This window comes from Mixophyes fleayi, chromosome 3 (genome assembly GCF_038048845.1).
Source record: "Mixophyes fleayi isolate aMixFle1 chromosome 3, aMixFle1.hap1, whole genome shotgun sequence".
In the NCBI taxonomy this organism is placed as follows: domain Eukaryota; kingdom Metazoa; phylum Chordata; class Amphibia; order Anura; family Limnodynastidae; genus Mixophyes; species Mixophyes fleayi.
Window position 1 is genome coordinate 38,318,468 of NC_134404.1, and position 22,694 is coordinate 38,341,161.

General features: G+C 41.8%; 1 protein-coding gene across 1 annotated transcript in view; it reads left to right on the forward strand.

Annotated features, from left to right (window-relative positions):
• The window catches only part of HS1BP3 (HCLS1 binding protein 3), a 76,931-nt gene that overhangs the window by 30,212 nt on the left and 24,025 nt on the right, over positions 1 to 22,694 (forward strand). The window contains exon 4 of the mRNA XM_075201376.1: positions 517 to 721. Coding sequence (XP_075057477.1) covers positions 517 to 721 — 205 coding nt within the window. The remainder of the gene's footprint in view (positions 1 to 516; positions 722 to 22,694) is intronic.

A 22,694-nucleotide genomic window follows, 5' to 3' on the forward strand; every position in this document is an offset into this window, starting at 1 on the left:
CTTTCTGACTGCCTCCTCATGTGCAATTTTGATGCCTTTGCAGCTGTTGACATCCTAAAATATGACAGATCTGCTTCGTTTTCAAATGCAATACGTGCTTCATTATTGCATCGAAGCTCAAGAACTGCCTCTGCCAACCCCTGAGGCTCTTCTGGTACAACAGCAATTTCACATTTAAAGGGGTCTACAATCCAACTGACAGCATGTGAATCAGCAGCATTACCCCCAGGAATTTCATTTTTACCCCATTTGGGGTAATTTACCCCTGTTCCCTGACCACTGCCCTAGTCTGCCAAAGTTCTCCCCATCAGGAGATGCAAACTCTTTCACATCTTACAGACATGTTTCTGTACAGACCCATCCGCCACACTGTAAACACGGGCACATTTGTACAGAAATAGAATTTAGAAAATTGTATAGGTGCAGAAGGAGTGTTTTGTTCTGATAAATGTAAGTTCCATTAATGCTGGTTGCCGGCTTCATGATCATCTCATCAGTTTGTGATTCGTTTGACAGTCTCAAGCATCGGGGACTTTGTGGAGTCGAGCTACGTGAGGCCTCATGTAAAGGCATCGGAAGATGACGATTTTTTTAAAGATGAAGCCCCATTGGACGGACCTCTCCTACACGTCGCTTCTACGCTGCAAAACAAGAACATTGTAGTACAGGAGGAGGAAGACGAGGAGGAAGAAGTAGATTTCGATCCGCTTGGAATCATGAAGTAAGTACCTGATTTTATTTGTCTTTTAAGGGCCATAAACCAAGAAGGGTCGTGGTGGGGACTGCGCTATAATGGCCCCAGGACGATGGTACTTACTGTGTGTACATAACGTAGGTCTGCTTGTGGGCAGCCATCACTTTTTCATTCAAACATGGGAGAATTGGGGAAGAATGAAGCCGTCAGCTTAGAGGAGGCCGTTAGTTTTTAGCCAACGTGGCCCTGTCCGGCTTATTTAGAGGGAAATAAGTTATTGAAAAAATATGATCACATCATTTTTCTATACTGTATACAATTACATACGTAACGTTAGGATTAGTTCTACCTATTCGGTTGAGTAACGCCTCACCCACCAACTAAGTGTGGGCGACATTTTGGACCACGATAAAATTGCACCTCTGCAAAGGAGGACCTAGTTTGGTAGTAATCTGTGGCAGGGGGCTATGTGCCCGCTGCATTCTGCCCAAATAACTACGGCGACCATTGTGCCAGCAGCGTAAAGCGGCATGATGTCTGGGCTGGGGGTAGTGGCAACATAGTACGGTCCACTCCCAAATCAGGGTCTCTGTTGTGGAGGCTTTAATAATTGGGGATGAAGAACATTGTAGAGTCCAGGAATCCCAGAATAGAGAGAGTCCTATAATTTAGGTAAAGCTGGCGTAGATTTGCATTTTCTTAAATTTAGATCCAAAAGTGGAATCATTCCATTAATGTATAATAAAATCATCAACGTTACACCCCAAAGAGAGCTAACAATGTGGGATGTGAACTATACAGTGAGTCTGAGTATGCGGCTTATAATATCTTGCATCTAATAAGAACACTTTATATAAGCTCCCATGACACAATATGTTTTTGGTTGGTTGCTAATGGTTTTAGTTAGTAATCTCCGGTGGACCTGTGTATGAGAAAATGGTCTATAAATGTGGGTACATAGGTGTTTAAGAATAAAGATACTGATAGTGCATTAAGCGGAGTGTGTTGCTTTTGTGAAAGTGCATTAACTTATGTTGCCACTTGAGGGCGCTGTGACACAGCTGTTATATGTAAGTTGTGAAATACTGATCAGATGCTAGGATACAATGTTTTTAATTTTTTTTTTCCAATAGACTTTAAACTGCTATGTGAATATAAGTACCAGATACCATGCAGTTGTAATAAACATTAGGGGGTTATTACTTATAAAGTGTAAATGCACAAATATCAGCGCAGCCAATCAGATATCTGTTTTTATTGTCAGCGGAAGTCTGCTTGGTTGCTATGGGTCATTGCTATGCACATTGCACCTAGTAGAACTGGAGGGAGTGCGCATGATAGCCGGAGCCACTAACACTCTGCTCACTGCGACGCATATAGAGAAAATGGCGGCCTTCCAGTGTGGCAGCTGGGGATCTATAGAATTACCTACCAATCTACTGTAGGTGCAGTAGCTGGGATACTGGGATGTAAATTAAATAGCAAACTGTGATATAAAAATATATATAGTTAATGAAAAAAAACAAAACCACACAGCAGCATTCTTTTTAATCTATAACTTAAAAAATATTTAAACAATTGCGATGAAGTTGATTTATACATGACACTTCACTCCAGGATATCTGTCCAATTTTATTGTCTGGGTGCTATGGACAGCAGTTTGGTCACACCTGTAGCCATTTAAAATCCCTGCGACCCCTTGTCTCTGTCTAGACATACATCTTCTGCCTAGTCACCGGCCAACTAAGTGGCATTGGTCATCCCACCCACAACTACTAAACAGTCTTTTATTCTCCTCCCAAGCACTAATTAATCAGCAAAGAAAATAGCAATCTAATTACACCCATGTGGTGTACCTGTGTGTCTGTGTGCTGTATGAAAGCATGAGTGGGAATTTAACCCTGTCTGCAGCCTGTACCTGCAGACTCTTTGGGGTTTCACCTGTCCCCTATTCAAGGGGTGGGTGGGGGTGCAAATAACCCTCTTTGTCACAGATATTGCGTTAAAAAATATTTTATTCCAAGAACAAAGCAATGTATTTAATGCTGCTGCTTTGGTAACGCCCTGCTCAGCTGGTGTTATCAGAACAGACATCGCTCCCGAAAAACAGTGCCCAATATTCAAGATGTGGTCTAACTAGTGACTTATACAATAGTAATACTAGGTTTATGTCACATGCATTTATCCCCCTTTATATGCATCACTGCTACTCAGATTTCTGACAGTTATTCCCATGTTCTTTTCCATCTCCGTTTTCCCTGTTGTGTTCTATTAAAGTGTATGTAGTATAGTTATTACCACGGCTTAGGTGCATAACCACAACCCTACATTTATCTATAGAATATTTCATCTGCCCTATCACAGCCCAATCTGTCATTGTGTTTATTGTGTTTTGCAGCAAGTTATTGTTCTGATTTGTGTTAATAACACGGCCTCATGCAATGATGGGTGACCTGATGGACAGAGCCCGGCCCTCTCACCTTCAGGTGGCCACACATTAATATTACTCTCCGTAATAAGTAAACACAATGCATTTACTAATGCCCTGAGACCTCTTCTTGCCACTCGGACCTCCCACTTGCTACAAAATGTTCCCATTAACCTCAAAGTGCCCCAAATGCCCTCGGATCCCACGTCTACTCCAAAACTCCATTCTGTCTTCCCCGCATGTCACTCAACGCCACCACTGAACCCTCGCTGGCCAAACAACAAGATGTTCAGTCTTATTCTCTGTGTTATGACACACTGCCCATGTGGCCGCAGCTCTTATTCAGTAAGTAGCATAAAGCAGAGAAGAAGCCTGAGCTGACAGGAGATGGAGATGGGAAGCCGCAGGGAAAGGACGTCTGTGGCCATCACTGGCCTAGCGTCATCAGCCAAAGTTAATTAAACCCCCTGTATGCTGGCTTAATAGGTGGAACTAAATCCTGTCCTAGATTTATGGTAAGATCATAAATGGGCGGAGGTCTCATAAATTTCAAATTAATAACTCTTATAAACCCAATAACACCAAACATCGTAGACTGTGCACTGTTACTTGTAGTGTCAGGAAGTTGGGGCTTTCCCATACATGGATAGCAGCTAGCTAAGAGGAATGTGCATTTTACCATTACATAACTCTTTATTTTCCTGTATAACCCTTTCAGAGATGAGCACAGATCCCAGGCTGCGGCCCCCTCTCCTAAAGAGGGAAGCCCCCTGGTCATGTAGTCATCTCTCCCATCTCCAGGCCTTGTGTATTGTTTTAGCTCTGTCACCAGGATATTAATAGCTATTGCTGTTTTGGATAAGATAATGGTCTTACATTAGAAACAAAACGCGCCCCGTTCAGTACAAATATTTATACAGCTGTTCTATGGAGAATAAGAGGAAGTCGGAGGCAGCGCTGTTTCTCCCATTAGGTAACATAAATATTCCCAGGAAGGATATAGTGGAAGAGACCTAAGACCATTAATGTTGTATAGGTTGTGACATTGTCTCAGTCCGTGATCAGACTAGGGGAGTTATGCTGTAATATGCATTCTGTTGGTAACATATACGGAATGTCCGTATAGGAAAGAGAAGGGTATTTCGAAAATTGGGGACACCATAACATGCATTTCCTCACCAACAATACGGCCGTTCCTTTCTTCTGGGATTAAAGATGGGCAACCTGTGACTTTTCAGCTGTTGTGGGACTAAATGTCCCATCAGAGGCTGACATCGCCCACTGGGACTTGTAGTTCCTCTACAGGCGGAGAACGGCAAATGACTTACCTAAATCATAGAAGGAGGATCTCTTTCCTTTACCTGTTTTGCCTGGGCTGGTGGGTTGTGGGGTCTGGGCCGCCTTTGTTATGGTTTTCTGAATAAGAAATGTATTAGTTAATCGACCCCTGCTGCCTATCAGCCTCTCCCCTAATATCTGTGTGCTACATGCAAAAGCAGCCAGCATTTTCCCTGCATGCAAAATAAAGAAGTACATTTGCACCCCTTACAGTGCGACATGCTTTGTCCAGGAGCACATTTCCTCCTTTTTAGTTTTTGTTTGTTTTTGTTTTGTTTTTAGTTGCTCTGAAGCTATATCTCTAAAAGGGGCTGTGTGACTGGCTGCTGTACAAGGCTCAGAATCCGTTCTATGTGACTGCTTTCCTTCTTCTTTTTATAAAAATAAATGACTGCTCATGTGTTTTATATGAAACCACAAAGCCCCTATTGTGAAATATACCGACTGCCCTACATAAAAGCACTTGGGGAGCCACATTTAGGAAGGGCATCAGAGGGGAGAAACATCATCATCATCATCAATTTATATAGCGCCACAAATTCCACAGCGCTGTACAGAGAACTCACTCACATCAGTCCCTGCCCCAATAGAGCTTACAGTCTAAATTCCCTAACATACACAGAGAGAGAGAGAGAGGGAGAAAGACTAGGGTCAATTTTTTTTTTTTTAACGAATAAAAGACTGGGGTCAATTTTGATAGCAGCCAATTAACCTATATGTTTCTGGAGTGTGGGAGGAAACCGGAGCACTCGGAGGAAACCCACGCAAACACGGGGAGAACATACAAACTCCTCACAGGTAAGGCCATGGTCGTGAATTGAACTCATGACCCCAGTGCTGTGAGGCAGAAGTGCTAACCACTGAGCCACCGTGCTGCCCAACCCCCTTTGCTGACAAGTTGCCCTGGTGCGCCTATATTGCCACCATAGTGTATGGTTTTGCAGAGCGAGATCAGCGGCAGGCTGATAGGAGGAGACGTGTTGAGAGAGGGCGTTATCCGGTATAGGCACACCATGGCCCTAGTTTTTCGGAGCTGTGCAAAAACCAGATTTAGATTTGAGGAGTAAAATGATTAAAACGAGGGGGGCGGAGAGGAAGCAAGGGGCACGGCAGTTCTAAGCTGGCGAAGATCGGGCCTCATCCTTAACGTGACTATTAGATAAGTAACACTAGTACAACCTACTAACCATAGCTCTCTCTAAACGGGGTGGGGTGGGGAAGTTTATTATTTGGGTGGATAAAGATTTAAATCTCTTTAGTTTATTACTACTTGTCTCCTGTTGAAACGACAGTAGTAAAAATAACCTAAGGGGGGTTAAGCTGTTTCTTGTGGAAATAAATATGTTTCCCTTTTAGGTCTGGAAAAAAATGATAATGGGTCAGTTTTCTGTCTCACGTTTCCTTCTGGCACCAAATATAATCTGCTAATGCTGCAGATTGAGAGCACTTTTCGTGTCATCCTCTTGTACTGTTCATTTATAACTAATTCCTCACTTATTTGGGGCTTTGCAGTGTTCACAGCTTTGCCTGTGAAAAACAAAAAATAAACATCAGACTCTAGCTAATCGGATGGCGTTAAGCATGTGCTGCTTATTCCACGCTTACATTCTCAGTTACAGTAACCAATGTATTCTGCAGCACACAGTCACGTTCTGTAGTGTGATTATACAGCACTGGTGTGCTCATCCTCCCCAACATCTCCGACCTCGTCACAAGACTGACCCCAGCTTGAGCTCTTTCTCTCCTCCGATAATCACCTCTCACTCCCAACTCCAAGACTTCTCCTGCGCTGCTCCCCAATTATGGAACTCCCTCAACCTGCCCAGCAAGACTCTCCCTCAACCTGCAATCTCTCAAGCACTCTCTCAAAACCCACCCCATCTCTATTGTCTACTCCACCCTACCTCCGTGACCTCTTTTTGACCAATCCCTCTACGCGCTCCACCCGCCACGTCCACTTGTGTCTTATTTACCCCCAACTGCCTCTACTACCCCCTCCCACTAGACTAAGTTCTCACGAGCAGAGCACTTTTTGCCCTGTGTCTCATACTTTTGCTAGGTGGCTGTGCAGCTTTAAATCAAATTTGATCATCCTCATCCATTTCCACACCAAGGGCCTGATTCCAGTCCAAACTCAACCTGCACACAACTTGTGGTTAAAAATTAAGCACGTAATTCCACCCGTATTCAAGTTTGAGCGGATCTCCGGATGTGTTTCGATTTAATGTTAACGTCCGCCTGCAACTGACCGTATGTTAACAGACAGAGCAGAGCGTGGGAAGCGCACATTCATATCTGCAATATAAGGTCAGAACACAGGCAAACTATTTTTATTTGTATAAAACAAATAAGCAACACAAACTGTAATCATTATTAAAAATATGTATTTTCCCCAAAATGTTTTTAAAAAATAAATTTGTAATCATTAAATAAATATATCAAGATGTTCTTAATGCGCACTGTACATAAAATGCATTTTTCTGTTCCCTTTTCCTTGCAGACTCACGTTCTGTGTGTTCTAGTGGCACATGTATCTGTAAATTGTAATAAAGACGGACTGTGCCCTGTACCTGGTCCGAGTCATACGGCTAAAACAAACGTATGTACGAGAAACCGAGGACTTGTATCAGCCGCATTTGCGGCAGAACGTCCTCAGCACCCTTACTGTACATTGCCTATGTTAGTCTGTTCCTTCCTGCCCCCACTCCGCCCTTTAAACACTAGTATTGCACTTGCAATCATTGGTGTAAGGTCTGTGTCTGAGCCTGCGCAGAGCTGTTTCACACGCAGGACTTACGTCCGACGTGAAAAATTGCACCAACATACATCTCCTCACTTGTTTCAAAATATCTCTCAACTCGATGCCTCCGTTCTGCACAAGATCTACGTCTCTCTTCCACTCTAATCACTTCCTCCCATTCCCGGTTACAGGACTTTATTCGGGCTGCACCCACTTTATGGAATTCCCTCCCTTGCACAAGACTTTCCTCTGGTCTCCAAACCTTCAAACGTTCTCTGAAAACCCACCTCTTCAGACAAGCTTATAATATTCCTCAACCACCATCTTAATCTTCCTATGTTACCCTATTATCACAGCGAACACAAGACAACAACCCTCTGACCAACATTGCTGTGTGACTGATCACACAGCCCCTCAATACTTTTACCTTTGCATTCTAGCTGGTCCAGTGTGCAATATGATGTAGCACATGCCCTTGTGTATCAAACTCCCATTGTCCTATAGACTGTAAGCTTGTGAGCAGGGTTCTCTTACCTCTCTGTCTGTATGTATTACCCAGTATTGTTTTATTAATGTTTGTTCCCAATTGTAAAAGCGCTTACGGAATTTGCTGGCGCTATATAAATAAATGTTGATGATGATGATGAACGTGAATCAGGCCCAGAATCTGCAGGATTAAAATTGGCCAACAAGCAATTGTGACATATGACATATATACTTATGTTACCCTCTAACCTTCAAACACTTAATTTAAGTAATGAAAAAAGGCCCCAAAACGACCTCGGCACCCCCACTCATCCTAAAATGTCTCTTACTTGCTTTAAAATTCTCCCATCTATTAAAACATAATTGTCTCCAGAAGGGGGGATGGAGAAGTATTTTAATTAGGTGGAGAAAGATTTGAATCTGTTTAGTTTTTAGTTTATAGCTACTTGTCTCCTAGTGAACTGACAGCCGTAAATATAACCTAAGGGGGTTAAGCTGTTTCTTGTGGAAATAAATGTGTTTCCCTTTTAGGGCTGGAAAAAATATAATGGGTCAGTTTGGTGTCTCACATTTCCTTCTGGCACCAAATATAATCTGCTAATGCTGCAGATTGTCAGTACATTCTTGTCATCCTATGGTGCTGTTCACTTATAACTAATTCCTCACTTATGTGTTCCAAAATTCCCCGACTTGACCACAGATCCCCCCCCCCCCATTGTCATAAATTGCCCCCACATGCCACTCAGACCTCCTCACATGCCTAATAACTGAATTGCACCTAAAAATGACTTACCTTTAATTTGGAGCCCACAGAGGAGGGAGGGAGATCACGGGAAGAAGACTGCAATGATCTCCCTCCTCCTGACACGTTGTGTAGAAGCTGCTTGTTCTCTCCGGCTTACTCTCTGTTTTATGTCATATTTTGGAGAATAAGAGAGATGGGGGCCACAGGATAAATCTTCCTGAGCTCCCGGTTGCCCACCACTGCCCCATACCTTACCCACCAGAAGCCAAAATAATTCCCTTTTAGTGATGAGATCAAAACATCTATCTATGATGCTTCTTTCGCTGGTTCTATGCTGAGATATCTGCAGTGTATTAATACTAGAGTTGCTCAGGCTCGGTTCCTCGAGAACCAAACACACCCAAACTTAGGGGATCCGAGTACCGAGCCGGCTCGGTACTGTCGCGCCCTCGGAATTGAAAACGAGGCAAAACATCATTGTGACATCGTCGGATCACGCGAAGTTTTGAATTCCTTTTAAAGATCCAACATAACGGAGGGTGGGAGGGAGGACCCCCATTTATCTTTTCTGTCACTGCTGTGTGGCAATGTTTCCTAGATGTGTTTGAACTGCCGTGTGTTTGTGTCATTGTCGCTTAGCATCCAGCCAGGTCGCTGCAGTCTTTGTTTGAAAGTGTATGAAAATAATATTGTGACCTGTGAGATGGTCTAAATTGACTGCAAATGACTTGAAATTAGTGTTATTGAGGTTAATAATAATGTAGGAACAAAAAAAGAGCAAAATTATGTGATTGCAGCATATTTTAGGATTTTTTCTAATAAATACAACACCAAAACGAAAACACACGAGGGCGGTTTTTCCCAAAACCAAAACCAGTTCACGGGGGTCAGTGAGCATCTCTAATAAATACAAGGTGAAACGGTGGCTATTTGCACGTACGTACCCTCATTTCTTTGGTGTCCTGTGTCTGCCGGTTTTGTGTGGAAATACAGTAGAGCCTGTGAATGTATTCTTGCTGTATTGTGTGCAGTGGAGGCTTTCAGTCTCTGCCCTAAATAGATGCTCTGTAAAAGACTCCCAAGCCCCTCCAAAGCCAGAGCCTATATCTTGCACTGATGAGATCTAATAGTGTTGAAACCTCTATCTTCAAGTTGGATTTGGTTATAGTAATTTATTTGTATATATGGTTAAATAGCCGCTGTGTTTAACAGGTTTGCATAAAATAATGCACATAGTATGTAGTGAAACAGTGACGATGTGCATGTTCTACCCATAATGCATTGGTTTATTAATCATCTATCTGCTGGTTCTGTGTATTGTCTTGTAGCAGCTGGGATCATGTGACTGTCTACTTGTTGTTACTTGTTAATAATGTCTAATTGAGACTTTTAGGTACTTGTTTATAATTTCTCCAAAGAGCCAGGGCCAAAAGTTAGGAGCCAGCAATTGTGTAAGAAAAACTTTTTCCCTGAAAAACTACCCACCCGTGGTGCCTGGCTGGCAATATCCACCATGTAGCGGCAACAAGGAGGACAGTCTGCCACAGGTCTAGCCCAGTCTGGTGCCACGGTGCCCAGCTTATTGTCACAACACCTCTCCAACATGAGACTGACAGCTCTGACCACGGTATGTGAGTGACAGTCTGGAAACGAATCAGAGAGCAGCTGATTCACTGCCAGATTGTCTGTCTGAGTGCTCCCACCAGTGTCTCCAACAACTCACGTCATTAAGCCCCGCAGTACAATGCAGCTACTGGGGACTGGGCTACGGTGACGGTGGTAATGCGAACTTTGCCAGCTGACAAGATCCCGGAGGGCAGACAGCAAGAGCTGGCCATAGTGTGTGGCGAGCAGGAATAGCCCCCATGGGATTCTGGGAGAGCTGCTTCCACTCGCATCAATAATGTAGGTTTTCTGTGCTGCATGACTCACATCCGAGGTTTTACTGGATAAAAAAAATATAAATGAATACAAAAGTACTTCACTTACAGATAAGATGAATTTGTACCCTTTAAAGAACAAGTAAGTTTTAAACACTAATACACATCAAAGCTTGTTTATTGCTGAGTTAAGTAATATACCTGAAATAACTGGTATTATTATTATTATTAATAATAGCTTATAATTTATATAGCGTCATCATACCTCTTAACGCTTTACAGTTGGGAACAAAAACGGTAATAAAACAAGACAAAGCGGTAAGAGGGTGCTGCTTGCAGGCTTACACTCTATAGGATAATGGGAGCTTGATATATGAGGATAAGTGCTACATGTTGCATATTGTATAGCAGAGGGAAAGGTGCACAGTGTGTCAGTGTGATCCATTCAGGGGTCAGAGGGTTTTTGAGTATAGAAGGAGAACAAATGTAAGTTTGTGTGAGCTGTGTAGTGTAATCAGGTAGAACAGCCGAGGGATGTTAAGAAGGCGGCTCAGGAATCTCGCCTAAAGAGATGAATTTTCAGGGAGCGCTTGAAGATTTGGAGGTAAAGTACAAGCAGCCAATGCAGGGATCAGCTGTAGAAGACCATTTTGCATGTAAATTTGAACTTAATTACAATATATCCAGACGGATGTTTGTTCTATATTCATAGAAATACCATTTTCATGGAATGTGGTGCTTCTCTATCTACTTTGTTTTCTAAATCTTTCGGTGTTGCTTCTACTGCTATAACAAACTTTAGTCCGTCACTATAATCTCCCGGAGGACGACAGATGTCCCCCATACATTACACTTCTAGTTCAGGAGGTTGGCACCTCTACACCACAGGGGAGTGAAATCACTTAGAAACATGGAATCCTCTCCCTGTCCAACCTAACAGTGTCCTGAAATAGTGACAACCAGACCCAGATCCTCCTCCGTACTTGATATCTTCGTGCCATGAATACTATATTCAGCATTTGGGTCTTTGAAGCCAAGTTGCATGTTTTCCAATTTTCGTGGTAAACTGTAGTTTGAAGTCCACTTAAGCTTTTTAATCTTGTGTAACTTTAATGGTCTGAACAATTCTGCCTACATACCGGTCCAGATTTTGGTGGAACTGTTTCATATCTCTCTGACTCCAAGAATGGTGGTACCTATCAGAAATCTGGTGGGACTTCACTGGACTTTGGGCATGGTTGGTCGGTTCATGGTCGGGCTTGTGAAAATTCGAGGCATGGTTTTGGTGGACATTGGTGCAGGGCTTACTTTGTCCCGATTTAAAAAAAATAAATAATGTTTGGGGGGCAGGGGTGTTACTAGATATTGGTGGGCCCCAGAGCAAAAAATTGGAAGGGTCTCAATGTACCACCCAAAGATGAGACATTGACAGGGCCACGGGGCCCACTGCAGCTGAGGCTATGTAGCATCTAAACCCCCTCCTACTGTGGTAGTCACAGGTGAACAGGGTAAGAATTCCCAAATGGCAAAGCCACAGATTGCTTAAATGAACATGGAAAATGAATTCTCTTCTGTCACTGCGCAAAATGCTGCATGCCGCGGTGACATTAGCCTTCAATTGTACCATAGCTTATACTGAGTGGCATTTTCATTCTTCTCAATATTCCTAGAACAGAATGACTCATTCCTACAACCAAAATAGAGACCTGAAGTATTTTAGGTCAGTGTGAAAGTGCCTGACGCGTTTCATATCACTTAGAGCCCAAGCGAGCCAGTTGGGACAAAGGAGAATTATTCATGACGCCAGCAGTACAGGGAGACAAGTGCATGTGGCTGAAATAAGAACTTGAGCATAAAAGGAACATTCTGTATAAGTGGTTTTCTTTTTACAAAATAAATTGGATTTTTCTTCTTTGCTACAGTAGCCTACATATCTTGAGACGGGCATTACTGGAAGCCTTCAGAACAAGCTAACGATGAATCTTTGCAGTAGCCAAGTGGTGCTCATTCACGTTTGTACGATGAGCTTAAAAGGAGGTACAGAAAGTAAATTGCTTTATGGGTCTTGCAGTAAACCCACAAATTGCTGACATTTTAGCACGTGGAACATTTCAAAGCCTCGGATCTTTCCTTTAAAATGATACTAACGATCTGCCGGAAAGGAGCATATTTTCTTTGGGCTGGGAGCTCACAGGGAGGACACGTGAAAGAACACACGTTTTATATGTGGACACCAAGAGCTGAAGTCTGGCCAGGAACAGTCTTGTTTTGCTTTTAAGCTTATAAAGCTGTCAGTGTAACCTGCTAAATAGTGGCTCAGTGCTGCAAAGGTCACGGAGTTCCTTGTTTGTGAGCCCCGAGAGTGTTATAGATCGTGGATATAAATTATATTTATATATGTTCCTAGTTATATCCTGGCTGCAGTCTTATAAATAAATGAGCACACGTATCATCAATTAATTAAATCAGCACAGGTTACAGCTGATTAACTACCGTTCAGCCCGACATCGCATTACTGCGCAAAATGCTGCATGCCGCGGTGCATGCATGCTCCAACGATGAACGATTATCGTTCCCAAAGCTCATCGTATCGTTTCATTTGATTTTTAAAACAAACTAAAAGTCTCGTTCCACGATGGAACAATGTTGTTCCAAATCTGCATTGTGTACGCAGCCTTAGAGCGTAGTGGTCATAAACTCGCAGCGTACTAAGATGTCGGGGTCCCTGGCTTTGAAAGGGCCACACTGAAAATTGAGTACAGAGAACATGCACACTTAAATGTTCGATGCTGATATATTTGTAATATTTGCATTTTAGTTTTTGAAAATTATATGGACTATGTTTGGCCAAATATAAACCTTCTATTTTGCAGTCAGGTACTAACATAAGAGGACATGACCAATGGAACTAGTGTCTGCTCCCCCTTAGAAAAACCGGTTGACTGTCATTCGCTTTTGGCAGTAATAGCTTTACAATGGTAGCTCTGCTTTCATTTAAGCTGGCCACACCCTTGCAGATCCTGTTATCAGATTTAGTCTTTTTCAACCAAATTGAGCACGTTTGTAGCCCAGATTACAAACCAGCTGACGTCAAGCATGTGACGATGCAGTGTGGACTTCATACACTCTGCCCCTGAAAATGTGAAGACCGGCATAGGACAGACATGTCGGATACACTGAACTAGATAGTGTATCCAACTGATGATTGAAGATGGGTTAGGCATTATTTTACAGACAAGTCTTTTTGGGTGCGGTGTGCATGTTTTAGGATTTAAAAAAAAAAAGTTGGCGAAGGAGGTAAATCCTTAAAGTGGTATTACGAAGTGTTGTAAAAAGCAAAGTAATAATGTAAAAGTGTATAAAGAAGAGCAAAGGAACTAAAGAAACAATAAAAATTGTTATGCTACTCATGTCACTCTACCATTAATAGTACACCCTGACTTAAAACCAAACTGCAACGTAAAATTATTAACACCTTAAAGAGAAAATCTGAAAAACCATTCCCCTCTCTCTTTGTGTCAAAACTGCCAGAGGCATTATTTAAAATTAGCTTTTGGTTTTGGCAGAAGTTCCTGTGATCTCATGTGATCATTCAGAGCCAATGAACAGAAAGCTGGCAGCTTGATGATGTCACAGGAGGTTTCTTAGGAGCACCGGGATCATGCTCCTGCCAGTACATGGGCTCTAGCACAAAGTAATTGGAACACCTTTAATTATATGTTGTCTGTACTTGCCGACTTCTTAGGCATAGAAAGGCTAGAGAGAAGAGAAAAAAAAAGAAAAAAGAAAGCGAGAGTATGAATATGAGCTTATATTTTTGATGACTGAAAATTAATTTGCGAGACCAAATGCAAACTTGCCTGACATGGTAGACAATAGGCTTGGAGGAATCCCCTCTCAAGATCTAAAAGTTAGATGTATTTTAGACATACCTGGCTTCTCTCCAGGAATTTCTGTGAGGCTCCCGAATTACTCCCAGGAGAGTAAGCACCCTACCAGATACCGGCAGAGGTGGGGCTTCATGATGCGACTCGAGTCAACAGGCTCAGGGGCGGGGCCTCGTCCCATCCTGCACTTACCAACTGAGGGGAGGGTATAAGAGTTGGCGAGTATGATTTTAGACTGTGCAGAAAAGGAGGGTGGAGTTTATTCACTATCTAAATGTAAGTGTACTAAGTCCAAACACAGTAGCAAACACTCAGACATTGTAGGATCCCAATAAACTGATCTAAGGAAAGTGCTGTTTTGTTGCTGTGGCTTATTCTATACCCCCCATTGTGTAATGCTTCCATTGTTGCACAGTAAGCGATTTTCAATCTGTGACTTCCTGTTATGCAGAAGGAAGTTATGGAAATACTTATCTGTAACTGAGTATTACAACATGCAGTAAATGTCTGATATAAATGTCTATCTATTTAACAAGCCCTCCCTGCCAGTGATAGCTTTTGACATCAATTGCTATAGCCAGGTCTGTCTGATGAAACTTACCCATGCAAAGCCTATTTACGATGGACAGTGGGGGTACAAGTGTCAGGATGGAGATAGCCAGGGATTACCACCAGAAAAAAATGCTTTATGCTGCCTCGTATTCGTTACATAAATGTTCTTATCATTAGTGTCAGGTGCCGTCTCTCCACAGGCGCCGGAGACGGACACCTTCTCTCCGCAATCCACGTCCTGTTGCCTAGCAGCAGAACTCTATCTCTACTCACCTGTCTGCAGCCAGCATGTCTAAACCGCCTAAATCTAGCTAATCCTATCAGGAGGCACCTTAGAGTACTTAACGCAACCTCTGACACATGTCTAGTGCCAGAGTATTGGTTCTTCCAGCTCCAGCATTGTTGTTCCTGTGGTACTCCTGTGTATTGACTCCTTGGCTATAGTTTGACTTCTCTTCCGGATCATCCCTTGTTCTTCGCTGCCCGCACTGGTTTTGACCCTTGGACTGTTCCTGACTACGATTTGCCTTCTCTCCGCTGTACTGTGCTCCTCTGGTTTCGACTCGGCCTGTTTGACTACTCTCCATTCACTGCACTGGTGACTATCTGGGAGAATCGCGACCTGCGCATCACGCGCAGCAAAGCCCAAACCTTCTTGCGGGGGTCTCTGGCGAACACCGGTGGTGCGTTAGACTCTGCGCCTCAGTTTAGTTGCGCCAATACCAGTCAGTGATATTCCTAGTGAAATACGTGACAATTAGGCTGTATATGAAACCAGAATCTGTCACCTGACTCTGGTCTGTGTAGCCGGGGAGAGCTGCCAGCATTATAGAGAGACTCCAAGAGGTAATGTCTCCAGATGTGAGCATTTGGGGACTGACTGCCTTGCCACTAGGAAAAGTTTTCCTACCTGAAGGAAGTGGTTGGTGGAAAATCGGATGAAGGAGTCAGCAAATACTTAGGTGAAAGGACTTTATGTACATTATGTACTCTGTACAGAATACCCAGAGCTGCAGGAAGCACTGCCAGTGTTTCGGCATGCTGTATATAAGCAGACACTAGTATGTGCACACTGGGTGTGCACTGACAACAGGTCGCCGGTTCTGATGTTTGCTCTATTTAATGTCAATGTGTCTGTTAAAGCAACACATGGCGCAAAGTGCATTGTAATCGTTGTATGTGTATGAGCCTAATGAGAACTTGCCACTGACCTGTTATTCGGGATAGCTGCACACAGAAAAGAGGGGGCTTCACAAAGGAGATGCACACTTATTTTGCAGTACGTTGTCGTATGTTGGCCAAGTCAGGCTTGTGAGAATGCATCGGCATTCAGTCACAGACTAACCTGCTGTTTAGTTTGTGACACCATCCAATCACACACTGACCTACTACATAGACTGTGTAGCTGAACTGTGCTCACTCTGTGACATCACCATCCAATCACACACTAACCTGCTATATAGACTGTGTGACTGCGCTCACTCTGTGACATCACTCACTCTGTGACATCACTTTCCAATCACACACTCGCCTACTGTTAATTATCAGGATATTAGAAATTATCTAGACATTCCATGACCACATAAAGACACATGACATCCAAAATAATTTAGAGTCTGTAATTTTATTTAAGTTTTCCAAACGAATCCTGAAGCGGTGAGAACATAACACGTTTATGCACTGACATTAGAACTCACCATTTATACAGATTATTATTACGGGAGTTTATACTGTGTATATAGTAAGATAAATCCGCCTGTGATTAGAATCTATTCCATTAAAACTGAAGCATGCGCAGTAATATGAAACAAATTCATAAAGGCAGAGGAAAAGGTTCAGATTCTTTACATCTCCGTAATACAGTGTCCAGTTATGCCCTATACTCATTATCTGAGGGAAAATTGCTTAGGATTGCGCTAAAGTTTATACAAACTTTCTGCACTTGTAGCGGTGCTGCCTTGATGCCTGTTAATCCTGGTGTAGGAGGTGCGATGAGATACTGGAGCTGCGATGAGATGCTGGAGGTGCGTTGAGATACTGGAGGTGCGTTGAGATACTGGAGGTGCGTTGAGATACTATAGGTGCGTTGAGGTACTGGAGGTGCGTTGAGATACTGGAGGTGCGTTGAGATACTGGAGGTGCGTTGAGATACTGGAGGTGCGTTGAGATACTGGAGGTGCGTTGAGATACTATAGGTGCGTTGAGATACTATAGGTGCGTTGAGGTACTGGAGGTGCGTTGAGGTACTGGTGGTGCGTTGAGGTACTGGTGATGCGTTCAGATACTGTGCCCTTTGGCCTTGAATCATTTCACGTTATTTAAACCATTTTACTTTCTATCTCCAATTTCCTTACTGATGAATATTGCCCTAACAAGGTGGTCTGCTGGTGTCGTCTAAGGATTCAAGCTGAAGGAAAGATTAATGTTTATAAGGATGTATACTTTAGAACCGGTCCAGACCAGCGTCTCATGCCAGGAGCTGTGAATGACTGTTTATACTATCTATGGGCGCCAAGCAGTGTGCACCCCTTTCTGCACTCGATGTGTGAATTGAAGTAAAAGTGATTTTTAAACAGCTGCAGAGTAACAAAACACATTTATCACTGCACGGGGGAATTGTTCTGTTCCATATTTAGACCTTCTGAAATTATTATTGGCTTTTATAGTGTGTTACGAAAGCTTTACCGAGAAAGTGAAATAATAAGGCGGAACACACAGGACAGTTCTCACTCTCTGTTACTTAATAGGGCGGTTACATAATGATTAACAATGTGTTCCTGCAGAAGTAGGGAGAACAAACTGTTCTCCCTACTGGAGCCTGAGTCATTAAGGAGAGCAAAGCATAAAAAAGGAATAACTTTGCACCTGGGCAAAACCATGTCGCTTTGGAGGGGGAGGTAAAAAAAATAAAACGTGGGTACAGATTTATAGTTGGGGGTAGGGCAAAATATCCTTTATCAACTTTACATTTTATTGTAGAAATAAAACTATCAAGTGTTTGTGTGCTACATGAAAAGGCAGCCAGTATTTAACTTATGTGCAAAAAATAATTTGCACCCCTTGCATTGTAACATGGTTTATCCCAGAGAACATTTATTCCTGTTTTTGCCTTACTTTCCTTAATGAATCGGGCACATAGACTTCTAACCACAGTCTAAGCTTTTTTTTTCCTACATACCTAGATGCTTTTCTAATACCAGAACAACTATTCATTTAGCATTGCTGATAGGAAGCTGAAATATGTAAACAGATATTAAAAAAAAAAAAGGTGCGGCTGGTATATTAGGGAGCTTTAGTACATAATTTATTACTATAATTATAGGTGTGCCAGCTGGTGGCAGAACATGACCCACAGTAACCACAAAATGTTCTGCTATTATTTTGCCACCGGTCTCCTTTATTTTACATGTTGCAAGATAAGCTGTTTTAATAGGTTTATTCCGCACATAATTAAAATGAATTGTAAATGAATGAAAGCTAAATACATTATATTCCTGGAAAGATAATTATATTGTTTAAATGATACAATATACAGTATAGAGTACATATATGCATAAAGTAACTAGCGTATAGCGAGAGATGCCTATGTATATTACACATGCAATATACTATATATATATGCGGTGTGGCGCAAGGTGGAGCACTGGTTCAGGCGGCATCTCCGCGAGTGCGCGACCAGCGCAGGCATAGAGAGAAGCGCAAGGCCCCAGCCAGGCAGAGACCCAGAGGAAGTGAGAGGTCTGGCACCGTGTCAGAATAGGATTTATTCATACTTACCTACTCTCCCGGAATTCCCAGGGAGGCTCCCGAATTTCGGGGAGTCCTCACGGACTCCCAGAAGAGTAGGCAAAGCTCCCGCATTTGGCGAAATTCACGGCAATGAACGGACCACATGACTGATCACATGACTTCTGGTGATCCGGGGGAGAAGTCATGTGACGTGGAGAAATCTTAAAAGTTGGCATGTATGCATTTATTGAAGAAGGATTTGGGGGTAGCATCTCACAACCATTAAAACAAAATAACAAAAGGCGACTCTCAAAACCCTTACTTAAGTTACTATAAAAGGATGTGCAGTATTCTTAAATTGCCCAATACCTGAACATTACTCTATAAACAATCAAAAAATGAGTTGAGTTCTTAGATGATTACAACAATCCAAACTATGATCTTGGTTTCTTTTCTAAAGGTAAAATCACTGTCATAAATGCCTAAGGAGTGTATTTATCATTACGATAGAAAACCCAATTTGCCATTAAAAGGTTGCCGGGACTCTAATCAATTTGTCGGCCAGTGCCAGGCAACTACCGTTGATAGTCTTTACCAATTCATTGGGCCTTGTCAAAGAAGGCGAAGCTCTAAATCGATCGAAAACCATTTTCGTCGGACCTAGGGCTTTTGTTCTATTGATAAATTAGTCAGTAATCTTCAGTATTAAGGATTCAATACTCTTATTCTCTCTTAAGTCATGCACAGTGCTTTTATGTACGCTCTTTGGTAAATGTAATGTACAAGTCTTTGCGTATTATTACATCTTTCTGAGAGGTGTATATGATCCCTCTTCAGGGTACTACATCCGTCTCCGATGACCTCTTGTTCCTGTTGTATTTCACTATAGATGTTCTCTTAACCACTCTCATAGACAGCTTTCATGTTGGCCTCCTTTATTTCTCTCCAGCTATTTTTTTTTTACCTTATTTTAACAAATAAAACCTGTCAGCTCTCTTTATTTCTCTACAGAAGATTCCTGTCAGCTCTCTTTATTTCTCTACAGAAGATTCCTGTCAGCTCTCTCTCCATCTTCAACTGTCACTCCCTGCTCTGCTGATCCTCAGATGTTACCATGCAACGCACACAGTAATGTTTAAAACTGTTCCTTTACGTCGGGCTACGTGCAAACCAATCGCCCACCTTCTTTCGCTAATTGTTTTCTGTGCATTCACAGTGCATAGCCCAGGTTACAACCTGGAAGCGATTGTGATTCCTTTACTGTAGACTAGACCCCGGGACAGGCTCTTATCGGAGCTGTTGTTCCGGCTAAAGATTTTTAATAAATATCTGTTAACTAATTTCTTATAACTGCGATAAGAAATTATAATGTAGAGAAAATGTGTGAGGTCATAAATAGACCCCTTTGTGACCTGATGATACATTAGTTACTGGGGAAAAAAACAAAACAGTATCTGTTATGTACAACAGTAAAACGTTTATTTCCAAGTCTCCGTGTAGCTTTCTAAAGTTTAGCAACTCTAACCTGTTGTTGGATATTACTTCCTTTTAATCTGAGACAAACAAAGCCGCCAGTTTGTTACTTAAATACTTAAATGATTTCATAGAAAGACTCATTAGCAAGCGGCTCATCAGTGAGTTGGCAAATGACGGGAATAAATTACATCTTTAATCCCCTTGTGTAGTGGAAAAGATTACTTGCAAGGGGAATAAAATTGAGTTGGTTTCTTCTCCCTATCCAGCAATAGAAGCAATCATGCACAGATAAAACAAACAGATTTACTTAATAACCGCTTAAAGTTAAGTATGTGGGAAAGTTCCTTGTAGCTGTTTCTGCCGATTTATTAGATGAATATTTAAAGAGAAGCCAAAGTGTTTTATTTTTAATTCTTTATCATAGTTTTCCATGACCTGAAGTAGTTAATCTCTTGTCTCACACTGATGGCAGCTTGCATGATATGTTATGTCTGATTTGATCCTATGTTCCATTTTGTGACTAATCTATAATTAATCTCTCCGCGGTGTCCGTTTGAGTTCTGCTTCAAAGTAATTTTTGATTGACAAATGTGTAACTGAATTAAGTTGCTGCTTCTTACTCTGTATCTCTGTCCCCATTCTAGGTTATTTGTTTGGGAGAAAATGTAGAGATGCAAATGTCTGGCACCCCATAGTACTAACAAATTGTGTAAAGGATTTTTTTTTTATTTTTTTTTTTTTAAGCAGCAATCCCACATATAAAACATTTTTTTTCTTAGAATAACAAGTTCTAAGCATGCGTCTGATTTTTCTTAGCTGGCCTTCTGCAAATTATTATCTATTTTCAAAATCTCTCTGGAGGTTACAAAATATGGCTGCCAGACAGTCAGTCTGCTACACAGACACAGGCTCATAGCTCTCTGCATGTCATGTGATTGTCAAGGGGGGGGGGGGGAGATAGAAGGAGGAGGGGTTTACTTTACACAGAGCAGAGAGAGCTCAGAGGGGTGTCCCAAAGCCTCTCTGCTCACTGCATCTTGTGCCATGTGACTGGTTGCCACTGTAATTCTGCTACACGAAGCAGAATTATAAGCTTTAAACAGCGTTTTGTAGTACAATTTATGGTAGTAGGTGACTGTGTTACAAACCAGACATAGGGAGCATACTCACACTTTTGGGATATGCCTCATTAAATCCCTATGTGGCTAATTTTGGTGGAATTGTAGCGCCATGTGTAAAAGATATATGGTCCTATCTACTATCACTTCTGGACCATCCCCTTTCATTCATTTCAACTTTTGCCTGTTTTTCCTAAAATACTGCTCCGTCAATTCACTTATTCCTTAAATAAATCCTGTCCTGAGAGTGAGTGGACTTGGAGTCTTTACTACATGCCACGACAGTACATTTGAATGTTTTTATGGCATTGGAAGCATTGCCACTATTCTGCTGTCCAGAACCAAGCTTTTCTCTTTAAAAGTGAATTTGCATTTGCACAAAGCAGGAATAAGGTGTCACAAAACGGGACACATTTTTATTCGTTTTGTAGCTTTGTAAGTTATGTTTTTTGGCTTGTAGCCATATTGTGCATTTATATTCACATGCAGCTGGTATATGATGAATATAATGTTGCAATTTTTATTTTGCAAAATGTGAACATGTTATCCCTTCCATAAACATCCTGCATATACACCTCTAGCATCATTAGTTGGGTCATTCCATCTTCAATTGACTTTTTAGTATATTGGATTTTACAAGCCCTACCGTAACTTTTACTAAATACATAGTTTTTTCCTTGCAGCTTCATTCTGTGCATTTCAACCATGACATTATACCAATTTACTTATGTTGCCCTGAGATATGACACAACTAGCTGAGTACATGGGGGACATATTCAAGATCATATTCTCTGGGTACATTGGGATTTACTGTCATCTGGAGGTAGAAAATCACAGTTAGTGCAGATGAAAACCAGGATCTGATCCTTTAAGTTATCAGATATTTTTTAAATGTTGTTGTTAATAGGTAATTTAGTTAGAGTAATTAATTTTATGTTGTGAAAGGATATGACTTGTAATGACAAAGGGAAGTAGAGAAGACCGCAGGGAGTATGTACTGAAAGAAACAGATCAATAGCTGAAAAGTAAGTGCTAATGGTAATTTATTGGCAAACGGAACTCAGATGAAGAGACGAAGACTAAATAGAATGTTACGTAATATTGCTTTATATGATTTACTGTGTTTATAACGGACCAACAATATACGCGTGTACAGGACTTAGTTCTTCAAGTAGTCTGCAGTCTCTCACCTTCTGACATGTATGCTTATATTATTATCCTTTACCATTTTTTTATATAGCGCTCCATAATCCATAGCGCTGTACAATCAGAGAATATTATACAGGTACATCAGTGCTTGCCTAAAGAGTGTTTACTTTTAATGTACATATCACAAACACACCAGGGCCAGATTAGCCAGCAGCAAATTAATCTTACCAGTCTGCCTGTATTCTGGATGTGGGAGGAGAACATCATCATCATCACCATTTATTTATACAGCGCCACTAATTCCGCAGCGCTGTACAGAGAATTTACTTACATTAGTCCCTGCCCCATTGGGGCTTCAAGTCTAAATTCCCTAACATACACACAGACTGACAGAGAGTGAGAGAGACTAGGGTCAATTTTGATAGCAGCCAATTAACCTATTAGTATGTTTTTGGAGTGTGGGAGGAAACCA